Consider the following 13,758-nt stretch of genomic DNA (forward strand, 5'->3'; position numbering starts at 1 on the left):
ACTAGCTCAAAGGCCCTGGAAAGATCTATGAAAATGGATGCAGCTAGCATGCTTTTGTCGATTCACATGAAAATATCATCTTTGATTGTATGTATGGATGTGGACGTGTGCCTTCCTGACCAGAACTCATGCTGTTTACAAGACAGAAGATGACATTTTGAGATATAATGTTTAAGTTGAAGGTAGATGCCTTTTTCAAAGATCCTTCACAAGGTTTGGAAGAATAGAGTTGGGGCTCTCATATGAGGTGAGAGTGACATGTGTTGTTTGGGAAGTGGTTTTACTGTGGAAGGTTTCCAGTCATTAGGAATGCTACTTGTACGGAGTCAGAAGTTAAAGATGTGTTGTACAGGTTTTACAATGTAGTCTTGACAATGATAAATAAACCAATATCAGAGTATAGGCAAAGAGAAAGGAGTAGGGGGATCCTACGTGAAAGATCAGCACTGGTAGAGTTTTTATTAAACTCTAGAACAGAAGCTACTGTTAAAAGAGGGATAATTAGTAGGGCATATAAAATAATGCATGATAAATATAGGAATTGATCAGGGAAGGTTATAAAGGGTTGGGAAGACAGACTGGATAAGCAATTCACAAAGAAACAATGGGAGGATATATGTATTGCTCCCAAATATGCAACAAAGTATAGAAAATATAAGATCTTTGCTTAGAAGTGCTTGTATAGATATTTTTATATTCCAGTTAGACTCCAAAGAACTTTTCTTTGGGTAGACTGCAAATGTTGGAGATGTGATGGGGATGAACACAGTAATTGGGAACATATTTTTGGGAATGTAATGAACTGGAAGACTTTAAAAATTCTCTGCAGACTACTCTCTCAGAAATACTGGATGAGCAAATTGGTGTAACTAATTAAATTATTTTTTTATAGAGACCAGTTAGCATATTGGTTAAGGTCTTTGTCTCCCATGCACAAAGTACAAGGTTCAAGCCTGACCTCCAGCCAATGCATATTTGAAGCTTGCATGTTCTCCTTGTGTCTCTGTGGGGTTTTTCCCACTTTCAAAAAACATGCTGAGTGTTTCCATCTCGAACTCAGCAATAAATGGAGCTGTGGTCAACAGAACAGACTCTACATGGTACCCTATAGGGGGAAAGAGTTGTATAGACCAAACACTTTGGGCATCTACTGTGGTGCATAGTATCCTCAGGATAGGAGAACACAGAACACAGACTACACATGTGGCAGGGCTAGCCACTCAACTCCATAAAATATGTCTCTAGGTGGTTCAGTATTTGCCAAAGATTAGTGGGACACATACTATTGATAGGAGGGGTGTCTGTGCCCATAATCACCAGTGTGTGCCTGCCGGGTTCAGGTGCCTATGCAGAAAGACATCTCCCTGTGGTAAATTTGGTTGGGGATACATGGTTGAAATGACATTTAGCTGCAGAGAAATATAGCTTTTGGGGATTTCCCTGAGGGCAAAGAGAAGTACACATTACCTTGCCCACAGCTTTAATAACCAAGTGTGTGTGAGCAGAAGAACTAATGAGTGTTGTGCTCAGTGTACAGTGCATGCTTATGTAACTAATGCATGTAGATATTTGCTATAGCACGGAGAATATCCTGCATGCTACTGTAGTTACATTTAGGCTCCAGTATGCATTTTAAGTAATGTTCTCCAGATACTGGGAAAGGGATAGCAGTTTACACACACCACTTATATAGGTGCTGCCAATTGTGCATGCATTTTTACTGCCACTGGCATGCTCATTGGCCACCCTGCTGCTGATGCCTGGCATACTGCCTGCTGTCTCTTGTTGTCTTATGGGCCATGGACATTATTTTCCCCTGTACATTTGTTTATTGACATTGTGGGCATGGCACCGCATTCTTCTTTTTGTCCACAGGGTATTCACAGCAGCCATATTTCTCTGCAGCCGAATGTCATTTCAGTCATGTGTCCCCAACCAAATGTACCACAGGGAAATGTCACATTGGCTAGGTGCCTGAACCCAGTAATGACAAGAGTACTAAGAATTTCTGTGTATTGAAAGAAGGAAACAGGAAAAGGCTTCAGGATCTGACAACTGTACAGAATTTGGCAAATGTACAAATGGATCAAATGTGAGCAAGCAGCAGCAGTTGACAAAGTAAAAGAACCTAGACCATATTAGGTCAACTCAGATTCTCAAGTTTATTGAAGGAAGAGCAGATGTGCAGTGCAGACTCTCACCTTATAAAAGGGAACATAAATTTTCCATTTACAACAACTAACAGCTTTTCAGAGAATAAATAGTCAGGATGTTCCCTCTGTAGTGCAGAACAGCTGAGAGTCAAACAGCACTGATATCAGTGTCCCAGTCAGTGCTACAATGCAAAGGAATGAAGATACTCAGTGCAATATTACATGTTGGAGAATTGCTGATGCAGAGAATTATCAGACTAGGGACTGCAAACATCAGTAATACTCAAGATGTGACAGGTGCATAACAAAACATCAGAGGTGTTCAAATAATATTAAAAAAAACATTTGAACAATCAAAGGTTGTCTGGAAATGTTTTACCAAAGTATTAAATTAGTCTATACAAAAGTTTTCAAATGTTTTGTGCAACATCTAAATTAATGAATTAAGCACATGATGTGCTAGCACAGTCAAAATACACACTTTTGAAAAAATTATATATAAAATCAAAATCTACCTGATTCTGTTTATCGGTGAAGCATTCCAAAGAAAGGAGATGTATGCCATAGCACCAATCAGAGCTCTCACTTGTCCTTGTTTTGGTGGAATGTTCCTATTTTCAGGCCTGATTTATCCCTGCACAGGATGTCCCTGTTTTTGGAGGTATGCCCCTATTTTCAGGCTTGTTTTATCTCGTAACAAAATTTTCTGAATTCCTCATCAGATGGGATTTTTGAAGCTATGTACTAGACAGAAAACCACACTACATGACCAACATACTACTAGCACCAACAATTTAAAGAGAGAGGGCACATATTTCATATTTCCTTTTTCAAGCACAAGAAGAGAAAATACCTTGCATGGCAAAATGTCACAATACAATTCATAAAAGTCTATATAAAGTCTGTACACTGCTTCTGATTGTGGGCTTACCTTTTCCATCATTTTGTCACTTTGTTTTTTAAACATGTTTCTGAGTAGTATCACACATTTTCCATTTGAAGCAGGAGGAATTATGTGCCATTTGGTATTCACATTTTATGCTAATTGGATGCCCAGATTATTTGGCTGAACGTCCCTACTTTTCAGTGGCTTTTATTCCTATTTTCAGTATCTGCAGGTTGAGAGATGTTGTGCCAGTATTCCAGGTCTGTTAGTAATTCACTTGATATGAAGGTACCGCTGTCTCCCTCTCCTCTTTTGAGACAATATCTGATTAAACTTCACAATAATTATGCACCCCCACCCCCTACTGCCACACACACACACACACACACACACACACACACACACACACACACTCACACACACACACACACACACACACACACCATACATACAAACATACATACATACATACAAATATTTCAAGCTTGGACATTAATTCCCTTTAGCTTGCCAATATACCAAAACACTTGTTCCCATAATAAGTGTCTCGGCTGTTCTTAAAAATATCTAAACTAGTACTTGCTTTAATGTAATTTGGTAGTCTGTTCCAAGCATCAGCTACTCTGTCATAGAACCAATTAGTACAATTCTCATTCCTATAGAATCTTCTGCATAGGTTATCTGATGATTCTCTAGTACTTTTTGATAACCCCAAACATTCCCAGAGGTAGTTGTCTCTAAATGCCCTGTATACTTCAATAAGATATCCTCTTAGATATCTGTAAGAGACAGTGTACAAGTTCAGATATTTTAATCTTTCATACTAACTTAAATTTTCACATCCATGGATGCCCTTCGTATGTTTCAGTTGTACCCTTTCTAGTTTACTCATGCTTGTTTTCTTATAGGGTTTCCATATTGTTATTCCATACACAAGTTTGGGCGTAATGTAACTAACAAACAATGACTTCATCATTTTTGACTTCATAGGCTTTATAAATCTTTTTATACAACCTATACTTCTATAACTATCATTAACCAATTGGTTGATATGATTAGAAAAACTCATAGCTGGATCTACCCATATACCCAGGACCTTAAATGAATCTACAGTTTCAATCACTGTATTCTGTATTAAATATTCATCTTTCAATTTATGTCTCCCAAATCTCATATGCTTAGTTTTTGATGTATCTATCAACATATTATTCTCCTGTGCCCAAATGATCAATTGAATCAAGTTATTTTTCAGACATGCTTTATCTGTAACACATGTAATCAGTTTACCCAATTTCAGGTTGTCTGCATGTAGACTGTAGAACACCTCAGATGAAAACGTTAGGTCTGAAAGATACAATCTAAACAAGTAAGGGCCTAGGACAAAGCCATGTGGGAGACCCTGACTGTAACCAAGAATTTCTCCTGTCCAGTTGTTGTATGATACCTGCCATGTCCTATTTGTAAGCCATGCAACTATCCATCTTATCAAGAGTACATCAATACCTAGTTGTACTAATTTATTGATTGGTGTTTTGTGAAGGACCTTGTCAAATGTTGAAGTGAAATCTATATAAATTACATCATAGCACACTTTTTCATTCATAGCTGTTATTATATTGTTACACAACATCATGTTACAGGTGGTAATAGATCTGTTTTCATCATATGCATGCTGATATATGGTTTCAAGTCCCAACCTATCCAATTCTGACAATAACTTATCCAACATTACCTTCTCCATTATTTTTGCACAACATGAAAGTAGACTTAAGGGACTCTATGACTCTGGGTTTGTCCTGCTCCCATTTCCCTTATAAATAGGTTTAATAAGTATATGTTTCCAATCTTGAGGAATATCCCCATATTTATACGACCTAGTGAATAATAGATATAATGGCACCGTAAGTTCTTGCTGAAGTGTTCTCAGGTCATTGCTACTAATTCCATCTCCTCCCTGTGCTTTGTTTGGAGGGCTGTAAAGAAGTAGGTTATCACTATTAAGTACAGTTGCCAAGGTTTAGTCTGCAAGGTTGTAAGGTACTTTGGGTTGAGGGCACATGACAGAGGTGAAATTCAGCAGCAGCGATATATGGCTGTTACATAATCATTGTGGGCATAGAAAAATGCATAGCCATGCTCACAGCTTCAATAACCAAGTGCATGAGGGCATGGAAAGCGATATGTGTTGTGCTTGGTGTACTTTACAGGCTTATGTAACTACATGTAGAAGTATGCTCCAGCATGAATGAAATCCTACATGCCACTGTAGTTTCACATATGCCCCAGTATGTGTTTTAGGCAATGTTCCCTAAGCACTGCAAAGGGTATAATAAGCTACACATACCAATAATAAAGGCACTGCCCATTGTGTACTGCATTTCTCTGTCACTGTCATGCCTGCTGGGCACCCTGCTGCTAACATATGTCATACTACTTGCTGTGCTGTCTCTTGGGTTTGTGAAGACCATGGCCATTATTTACCCCTGTGCATCTGGCTATTGAAGCTATGGACATGGCATTTCATGCTTCTGTTTGGCGACAGTGAATATGCAACAGTCATATGTCTGTGGACCTGAATGTCACTTCAACCATGTTTCCCAAGCCAAATGTACCACAGGGAAATGTCTCACCACCTAGCAGCCTGAATCCAATGTCCAGCCTTCCCTATGCCTAGTACAAGTGACTTGAGAACCAAAGCTACTTTTAGACAGCACATTCTTATGATGGACAGGTGTAGAAAAATGTAGAATTATGAGTTCACTTACTGGGAAATAAGAGATGATCTTCTTCTTCTTCTTTCAGCTTTTCCCGGTTAGGGGATGCCACAGTGGATCACCTGTCTGCTCATGATTGGCTATCATAAAACCATTCAGAGTCAGATGAAGGTCTGCTAAGGATACCATGGTATAAACCAAAGAGGTGTGGTTTGAATTTCAGAGGTAGCAAATTTTGACCATATTCAATGAAATATAATTTACGCATGAGATTAAATTTAATGCTCCAACAGAAGGGATAATTCCAGTAAAGATATTGAGTGTCTTTCAGACAGGCCAGGTTAAGCATATTCAATATCTATAGGTTTGCTGTTAAAAAGTTTTGAACAATGTTTAAAGTAGATTCAACAGTGTAAGCAGGGGACATTGGAGTTTAAAAAAGACTAAATAAATTACAAGTTTCTTTTTTATGTGGAATCTTTAATGTGTTTGTAAAGCCTTAATACACAGACTTCCTGTCACTCTCATTTCTGTATTTCTTTATTTTGCAGCTACTTCAGCAATCCTGAGTATCTTGTTGGCATTAACAACATTAGTAATAGGTAAGCAATTCTTAAATAGTTCAGTTCTAATTGTTTTCCTTGCTCACATTTCTTGTGCTGCTACTCTCAATTTATCTCTGTGATGAGGGCATGACCTCTGCATAACCTTCACACTCTTTCCCAGCAGAAGGATCAACTGGTTGAGGATATGGCACATGCCCTTACTTCTCTTAAAGCCAGTACACCCATTATTGTAATGTATGTTTCAAATCAGCACATCTGTTGTGATCTCTTACAGGCAACCATGGATTACTAAGCATGTTTTATTCTAGCTAATATGTAAGTGGTATGTTATGCCTTTTTATTTATTTCAGATCTTCCAGCAGTGACCTACATCAGACTATCACTATGTGTGTTAAGAACAGTTGTCAGAGATCTGCCTTAAGAGTCCCACCACAGTTCTAGTGCTGGTCACCAGAAAAGATACATCCCTCCATTTATCAGTGCTTAGAGATGACAGGACCAGACCTCACTGTGTGTATCAGTGAGCTGGGTATTAAGAAATAAGACACCCAGCTCTGTGAATCTACCCAGTGCTTGGATATAACTGTGTTGGTCCACATTAAACTGTGACACATGAGGTGGGAGCAAATTTGAAAATCTAATAAAATATGAGAGTAAAAAAAGAGACAAACTGAGAGCTGCTAAGAAATACCTAGTGTTAGATTAGGGATTTCCAGTTATTAGACATTAGACAGGCTAAAGGATAAAATAAACTGTGTTTCATTTATGCATAAAAGACAGTTAAGCAAAAAGGAAAATAGCCTTGCTGGCCAAGCATGGAAGACTGTTTATTAAAGAGGAAAATATAAGCAGAAAGTGTGCAGACAGAATGTTCTTTTCTCAAGAAAAACATCAGCTATAGAATGTTCCTTAATGAAGCACAGACAAAGTCTGCGACCAAAGTTAAAAAAGTAAATAAGGAAATATACTAGACTAAAGCAATATAATATGCTGTGTTCAGGATAGCAGGGCAGTAAAGGTTAGTAAGTTCGTTCGATCTGTTACTTCAGAGAAGATGACAAACACTCGAACCTGAGTACAGAAAACAGGTCATCTAGAGACTATGTCAGTTTATGTTGCTCAGGACAATCAGAACATAATGTTCAGCAATTTGAATTGTTTACTAGTACTGTTAATGAAGACAGTATTCGGATATTGTGAACATCTAATAAAACCTTATTAAATTAACTACAGTGTTTGGGAATTCATTCTGAAAAGTGCACAAGACTTGGTCCATAAGGGAGAGACTTACAACTATTCAGCACAAGCTTTGGTAATTAAGACTTTTGTTTCTAGGTCTCATTGTATAAAGTGTTTCCAGCTAATTACTGTACAGTACAGCATTATCAAATTTTACAATGGCACCCGACGTGACCTGCTGTCCTGGGAGAGATATACACTTCTTGTAACCCAGCAAGCAGCTGTAACCCTTTCACATCCAGTTTCCAGTACTGCATATTTTCTAAAGTTCACAGTAACTGTTTATATAGCAGAAGTACTACAAAAGCACTCCAGAGAGCACACCACCCTTTCAGTGACGGTATCATTCATTTCCAGACTTGGTTACACTACGTGTGTTCTATAGAAATCTATAGAATAGCAGTATTTCATTCAATTTCATGTGTTCTACAGACTATAAAATAATACTGTTTTCATTAAAGTGCAGCACTCCATGTTTCATTCAACTACATGTGCTCTAAGAAACTTCAACAAAAACAGCTGCAGTAAGTAACTTTTTTCAAGTACGGTTTACTGCAATAACTTCAAAGTTTCATTAACAGTTTAGAGTGACAGCAGTTGTTTCATAACAGACTTTTCAGCAGCATACCAGTGTTTTTTTTCCATAAATAGAATAAGCTGAAAATTACGGCATGACAGTTTCTCATTAAGACATTACTTCATGCAAAAAATGGACAACAAAATTGCACAGCACAAGTGTTTACTTCAGAAAAGCCTCACACAACTTCAGCAGACCAGTATTAAATAAAGCAGTGTTTCCTTCAGAACATAAAAGACATCCCCCGGGATTTATGAAAGTTAAAACTCCATCCAGGAACAGTGTAGCAGCTCCTGCATGGAGTTCGGCCATCAAGTGATTCAGCAAATAGCTGATCCAACGTGCACAAGCCTGTCTACACTGTTCCTGCACAGAAGATCGTGCGGCATGCCAATCACCTCATTTGCTGGTGAAAAACATGCAAATGAAGTGAATTAGTGATTCAGGAAGCTGCCAGGTCTCCATGCAGCAACAGTGTCAGTGCAGAAATGTGTTCAGTTACTAACAGAACATATTTCTGCAAAAAAGAAAATGGAGGCATGACAGCACATCTGTAGACATGCCAATGGCCAGATATATGGCCATTGGCATGAATAAATGTTTAATTTTAATATAAAATATTTTTTTTTTGTGGCCGATCTCGGCCATTTAAGCATAGCGCAGCGGCGTGCAAACACGATCGTGCCGAAAATTTAAAAAAAAATGTGAAAACCCAAGTTTAAAGAAAATCTGCATTTTGCCATTATAGTCTATGGCATGCAGAATCAAAACAATACCAGGGGACAGTGGTTGTCAAGGGGAAAGGCTCCGTATCAGTGCAGTATCTATGGGCTAAGGAAGTGGGGTATGCAAATGAGGGGAAATTTACTGAATCACAAAATATTCTAAGCCCAAAACCTGCACCTAACCGTGTAGGTGCTAAAACAGGAACGAGTAGGCAAGAGGAGCAACTAACATGAAAAGGGGGTGTATCATGCTTGCTGTAAGCACGTTGGAGCTCCGTTGCCCGGGTTTGCACTTAGCTAAGCACAGCTAAGAGAGGAGGTGTGTCTGAGGCTGAAATGTCTTACACATGAAATGAAGAGCCTGTTTGCGTCAAGGGAGAGACATATCTGCTAAAATGTGTTTCACTTAGCTAAATGGGTTTGCACGGCATGCACTGGGACTTAAACAAACCAAAAAAAAAAAACAACACAGGAAATGGCAGCACTGTGTCTATGTAAGCAAGGGGCTGTGTCCAAGGTTGTATAGCGTTGTTTACCTTGCCTAAACGGGTGTACGTGACGCGTACCAGGATTAAAACCACAAAAATAAAAAAAAATTTTAAATAAATGAAATGGCAAGTGGAACAAAAAAAAGGGAAATAGCAGAATAGAGGCACTCAAATACAATTAATAGAGCTGGCAGGTGGAATTTATCATACTCAGCCAATCAAACAGGCAGCATCTGCAGCACACCACTATAAACTATGCAAATACCTTTCAGTCTGGTTTTTCCCACAAACTCTACACCACTGGTGTACACAGAAGGAGAAATTTTACCTGACAAAACTAACAAAATGTTAGGGGCTGCTGTCGTTCTCATAAATCAGTATGTGCAAGAGGCTGAGGGTGGTGAAGAGGACAACACTGACAACCACCCCAGATTTATGAGGAGGCGGAGAAGAGTGTTCAGGCCCAAGGTAACCTACCAGGGGCTACATGATCTGGAGATAGTAGAGCACTACAGGGTGGACAGGGACATAATGCAGCAAATTGCAGAGCTGTGCCGGCCTCGCCTCACATCCAGAACAAACAGAGGAGTTCCCATCGCAGTGGATACCAAGGTAAGTGTAGCTCTAACAATACTAGCTACAGGTACTTTCCAAAGACCATCTGGGGGATATCATGGGGGTCTCACAGGCATCTGCGTTCAGGATACTCCACCAGTTTCTGGATGCCTTTGGACAAGGTGAAATTGTGTAAGCTGTGTGGCGCATCTGCTAACTGCATAATAAATTCCCCACGACTCGTGAGGAGAGGCCCTGCAATATGCATCTTTTCCACCATGTAGCAGACTACCCAGAGGTACTGGGTGCCATAGTCTGCATGCAAATCCACATCAAAGCACCACCTGGTGGCCAGGGTAGGGTCGACATAAACCGCAAGGGGTTCCACTCCATCAACTGCCAGGTCATGTGCAATGCCCAGGGCATTATCATGAATGTGTGTGCTGGTTGCCCTGGAAGCTATCATGACTCCCACATCTTGCATTTCTCACAGCTGTATCAGCGGTTTGCCAGGGGGGACATCCCATATGGCCATTTAGTGGGGGATGCTGGCTATGCACTGGAGCTGTGGATGATGACATCCATCAGAAATGCGCACACACACCCACACAGGAACACCATAATGAGGTACACGCACAAATCAGGAGCATTATAGAGCATGTGTTTGGGATGCTCAAGTCATGATTCCGCTGCCTTGACATATCCAGTGAAGCCTTGCAGTACTCTCCAGCCACATGTGCACACATGGTCAGAATATGTGCCATGCTACACAATATGTTTCGGCAGAAACAGCTGCAGCAGAAACAAAATGGGGAAGGGCCACACAGCCCCCCCCCACCATTGCCAAGGCCTCCACAGGCACAGGGGGACTCGGAGGAGGAACATCCGGAGCCTGCCCCTGTAGGCAGACAGAGGTGTGCCCAGTACGTCCTGGCCTTGGCAAAGAGACAACGTATAGCACATACACTGACACTGTACAGACCCAGGGACTGATCTCTTTCTCTCTGTCTGACTCGCACACACAATAAAATGGATGCCAAACATCACACCATCTATGCTTGACCATGTATAGGTAGTGTTTTGTGTGCATCCGACATAGTCAGCTCTCAAGCACCGCCCTCACAACAGCTGCAGGCACAAGGTAAGCCAATCTCTGTAACAAATTAAACTAATGGAGTAGAATTTTCTGATAGCATATCCATGGTATCGATCAAGCATGTAAGGGAATGGGGTGGCTAACTGGGATAGTAGCAGACAATTGACAGCTCTGTGGGACAGCAGGATGTGTATACCCAGTATTGCCCTACCCACACCATGCAGTACCATCCTAGTCGACAAATACCACTGCAGTATATGTGGTGAGCCAAATAACTGTGTGGGGGGGGTCATAGGACATATGCATGGATGTCAAAGTAGGGGTCCCATACCCACCACCAACCCCACACAGCAGATCAGTTGTAGACAACTATATAGAAATGCCTGGCAAAGGCCCCCACAGGGCGACATCCATGAAATCCCCACCCACAGAATTCTACACAGTGATATCACAGCAGGTCTGGCAGTGGCAGTATGGCTCTGAAAGGTAAGAAGTCTGAAATGACAAATGTCTATGCCAGAACAATCTGACCTGTGGTTGATACTGTTATGCCTGTAGTCTGAAAGATAGGGCACACCACTATGCTACATGGGACCAAAATATTAAGCAAATATCAGCACAGTCTGTGCAGATGTGTATCGTGCACAGTCGTGTCACCCCCCCCCCATAGTCCCATAGAAATGCAGTAACATTCCTAGATTCCTAGACTTAAGCAGCATCCAGCTGTCACCAAGAGTGATGGCACAATAGTAACAGAAAGCAAATGTCAGTAACACCCACAGTCAACTTACTGGTGCCATCCCAGGGGTGTCTTCTGCTGGCAGTCTGCGAGCATATGGTCATCAAAATGCACTGCCCTGCTACAGATGGCCTGCATCTGTCACACCTAGCCTACAGGCCTCTGTCAAATGCCTATGCCTCACCCACTGTGCCCTTTAGGGAGTGTCATGGGGTCCATAACACCAACATAACACAGTCCACAAAATGCAAAGAAAGGCCATGCTGACAACTGCTAGGAGCAAACCTGCCAGCCTCAGGGAGCCAGAAATCAGGACAAAGTCATGAATAATGGGGTGTTGAAGGTCCAAAGTGAAGAAAACCTGTGAAATACTGCTCTAATAATGTTATAAAGTTGATGGAATGATTTGTAGTAGCATGGAATGTCTGGGTATGAAGTCTGAAACTGCAACATCAACTGTCAGTAATATCTGACTTCAACCCTGAGTGACTTGCAAAACACTTTTGCTGGAAAACCACACTTGTTTGGGTAACCAACAAGATATATAAGTCATAGATGTCGACATTCAGTGATACTCTGTACAGTCAACGGGCAGGGCTAGGAGTTTAAAAATGGGAATGCACTCACTGCAGGCAGGCCTAACCCTGGAAGATGGTGACAGGTCTGCACCCACAGAACCCTGGGCCACAGCCATGGGAAGTAACTCACCCTTCCCTGATCACTCATCCTATGCAACATCCTGACCCCAACATGTGGCCGTCCAAGCAGAATGAGGTGGGCCATACAAATATGTGTGACAAACACACACCTCCAGGCTGGTCAAACAGTCTGACACACACTAGACCCTCCAAGTGCAGTCAACACTGCTGAGAGCCTAATGCAAAGTACTGGTAGCTATAGGCAAACATATTTGCCCAGGTCCCCCCCCAACATATCCTATCCCCTACAAATCTATCTGGAGTCTGCCTGTCACCCTGATCCTGTCTGACTTATAGTACCCAACTGTGGACTGGAAATCAGACCAGGCCAGAACATAAATGCACAGAGATTCCACCATTGTAATATATCACCAAGGTGCTGGACCATTTCCACAGCACCAACATCAATTGCTTGTAGGCACACCCCTCAACAGGCTGGATTGTACAAAAATCCATAGCATTTGGCCCATAAACCTTGAGTGTGCATCATCCATCCTGTATTCCTCTGGTAAATCACTGTGATGATCTAAGGAGGTATGTCACCAGGTACTGAAACAATACATGACAGTGTCAAATGGCATATATGACAGATGTCTGTTAAAACAAGCTCTGTAACCCTAGCAACCTGTACATTACTGAGAGAAATTGTCACAGTCATTGTATGGCCCATTGTCATAGGTTCACAGGTTGGTACTAGGCTATCGGCCCTAGGGCTTATACAAGCCTAGCCATAACAATTCCCTGGATATTTCTTCCCACAATATTTACTTTCCTGGACCCCTGTCTAGCAGGGTGACTGATATGATCCCCAGGGTGAATTTCCTATCTCCCAATTGTCAAGGTTCCTTTTGAAGAGGGCCAAAGAGGTGCTCTGCTAGACAAGTATGGGCAGTCTATTCCAGAGTATGGGGAGTCTCTGGGTCAGGAACCTATCCCTCCAGCATGTTTTGTTCATTGTGATGACAAGGTTTAGATCCCTGGAGCATGTGGCTCTGAGGGATTGGGATTTCTTTACGTGGAGCATGTCCAACATTTCAGGGTTTGACATGGCCTTGTATGTTAAGCAGAGATCACCTCTGAGTAGACGATATGCCTCAAAGTACAGCTGGAGTTTTTTTAGACGGTCAGCATAGGGCATCTGCTTTAGGTCTGTGATTCTTTTAGTGAGGTATTTCTGCAGCCTTTCCAGTGGTTGCAGATATCTTGTGAATTACATACCAAATGCGGCGTTGTACTCTATAATGGGTCTAATGAGGGATGAGTACAGTGGGACAATGACCTCCTTTTTTCTGGAAGAAAAGCCTTTAGTGATGAGGTGTGCC

At 41.2% G+C, this 13,758-nt stretch overlaps 1 protein-coding gene across 3 annotated transcripts in view; it reads left to right on the forward strand.

The window, feature by feature from the left end:
• LOC122802607 (transmembrane protein 272-like) overlaps positions 1 to 13,758 on the forward strand; it is a 322,220-nt gene that overhangs the window by 105,599 nt on the left and 202,863 nt on the right. For all 3 annotated transcript variants that reach the window (XM_044072294.1, XM_044072296.1, XM_044072295.1), the window contains exon 3: positions 6,305 to 6,355. In XM_044072294.1, coding sequence (XP_043928229.1) covers positions 6,305 to 6,355 — 51 coding nt within the window. The remainder of the gene's footprint in view (positions 1 to 6,304; positions 6,356 to 13,758) is intronic.

Source organism: Protopterus annectens, chromosome 5.part0 (genome assembly GCF_019279795.1).
Source record: "Protopterus annectens isolate FY-2018-M chromosome 5.part0, PAN1.0, whole genome shotgun sequence".
Classification (NCBI taxonomy): Eukaryota; Metazoa; Chordata; order Ceratodontiformes; family Protopteridae; genus Protopterus; species Protopterus annectens.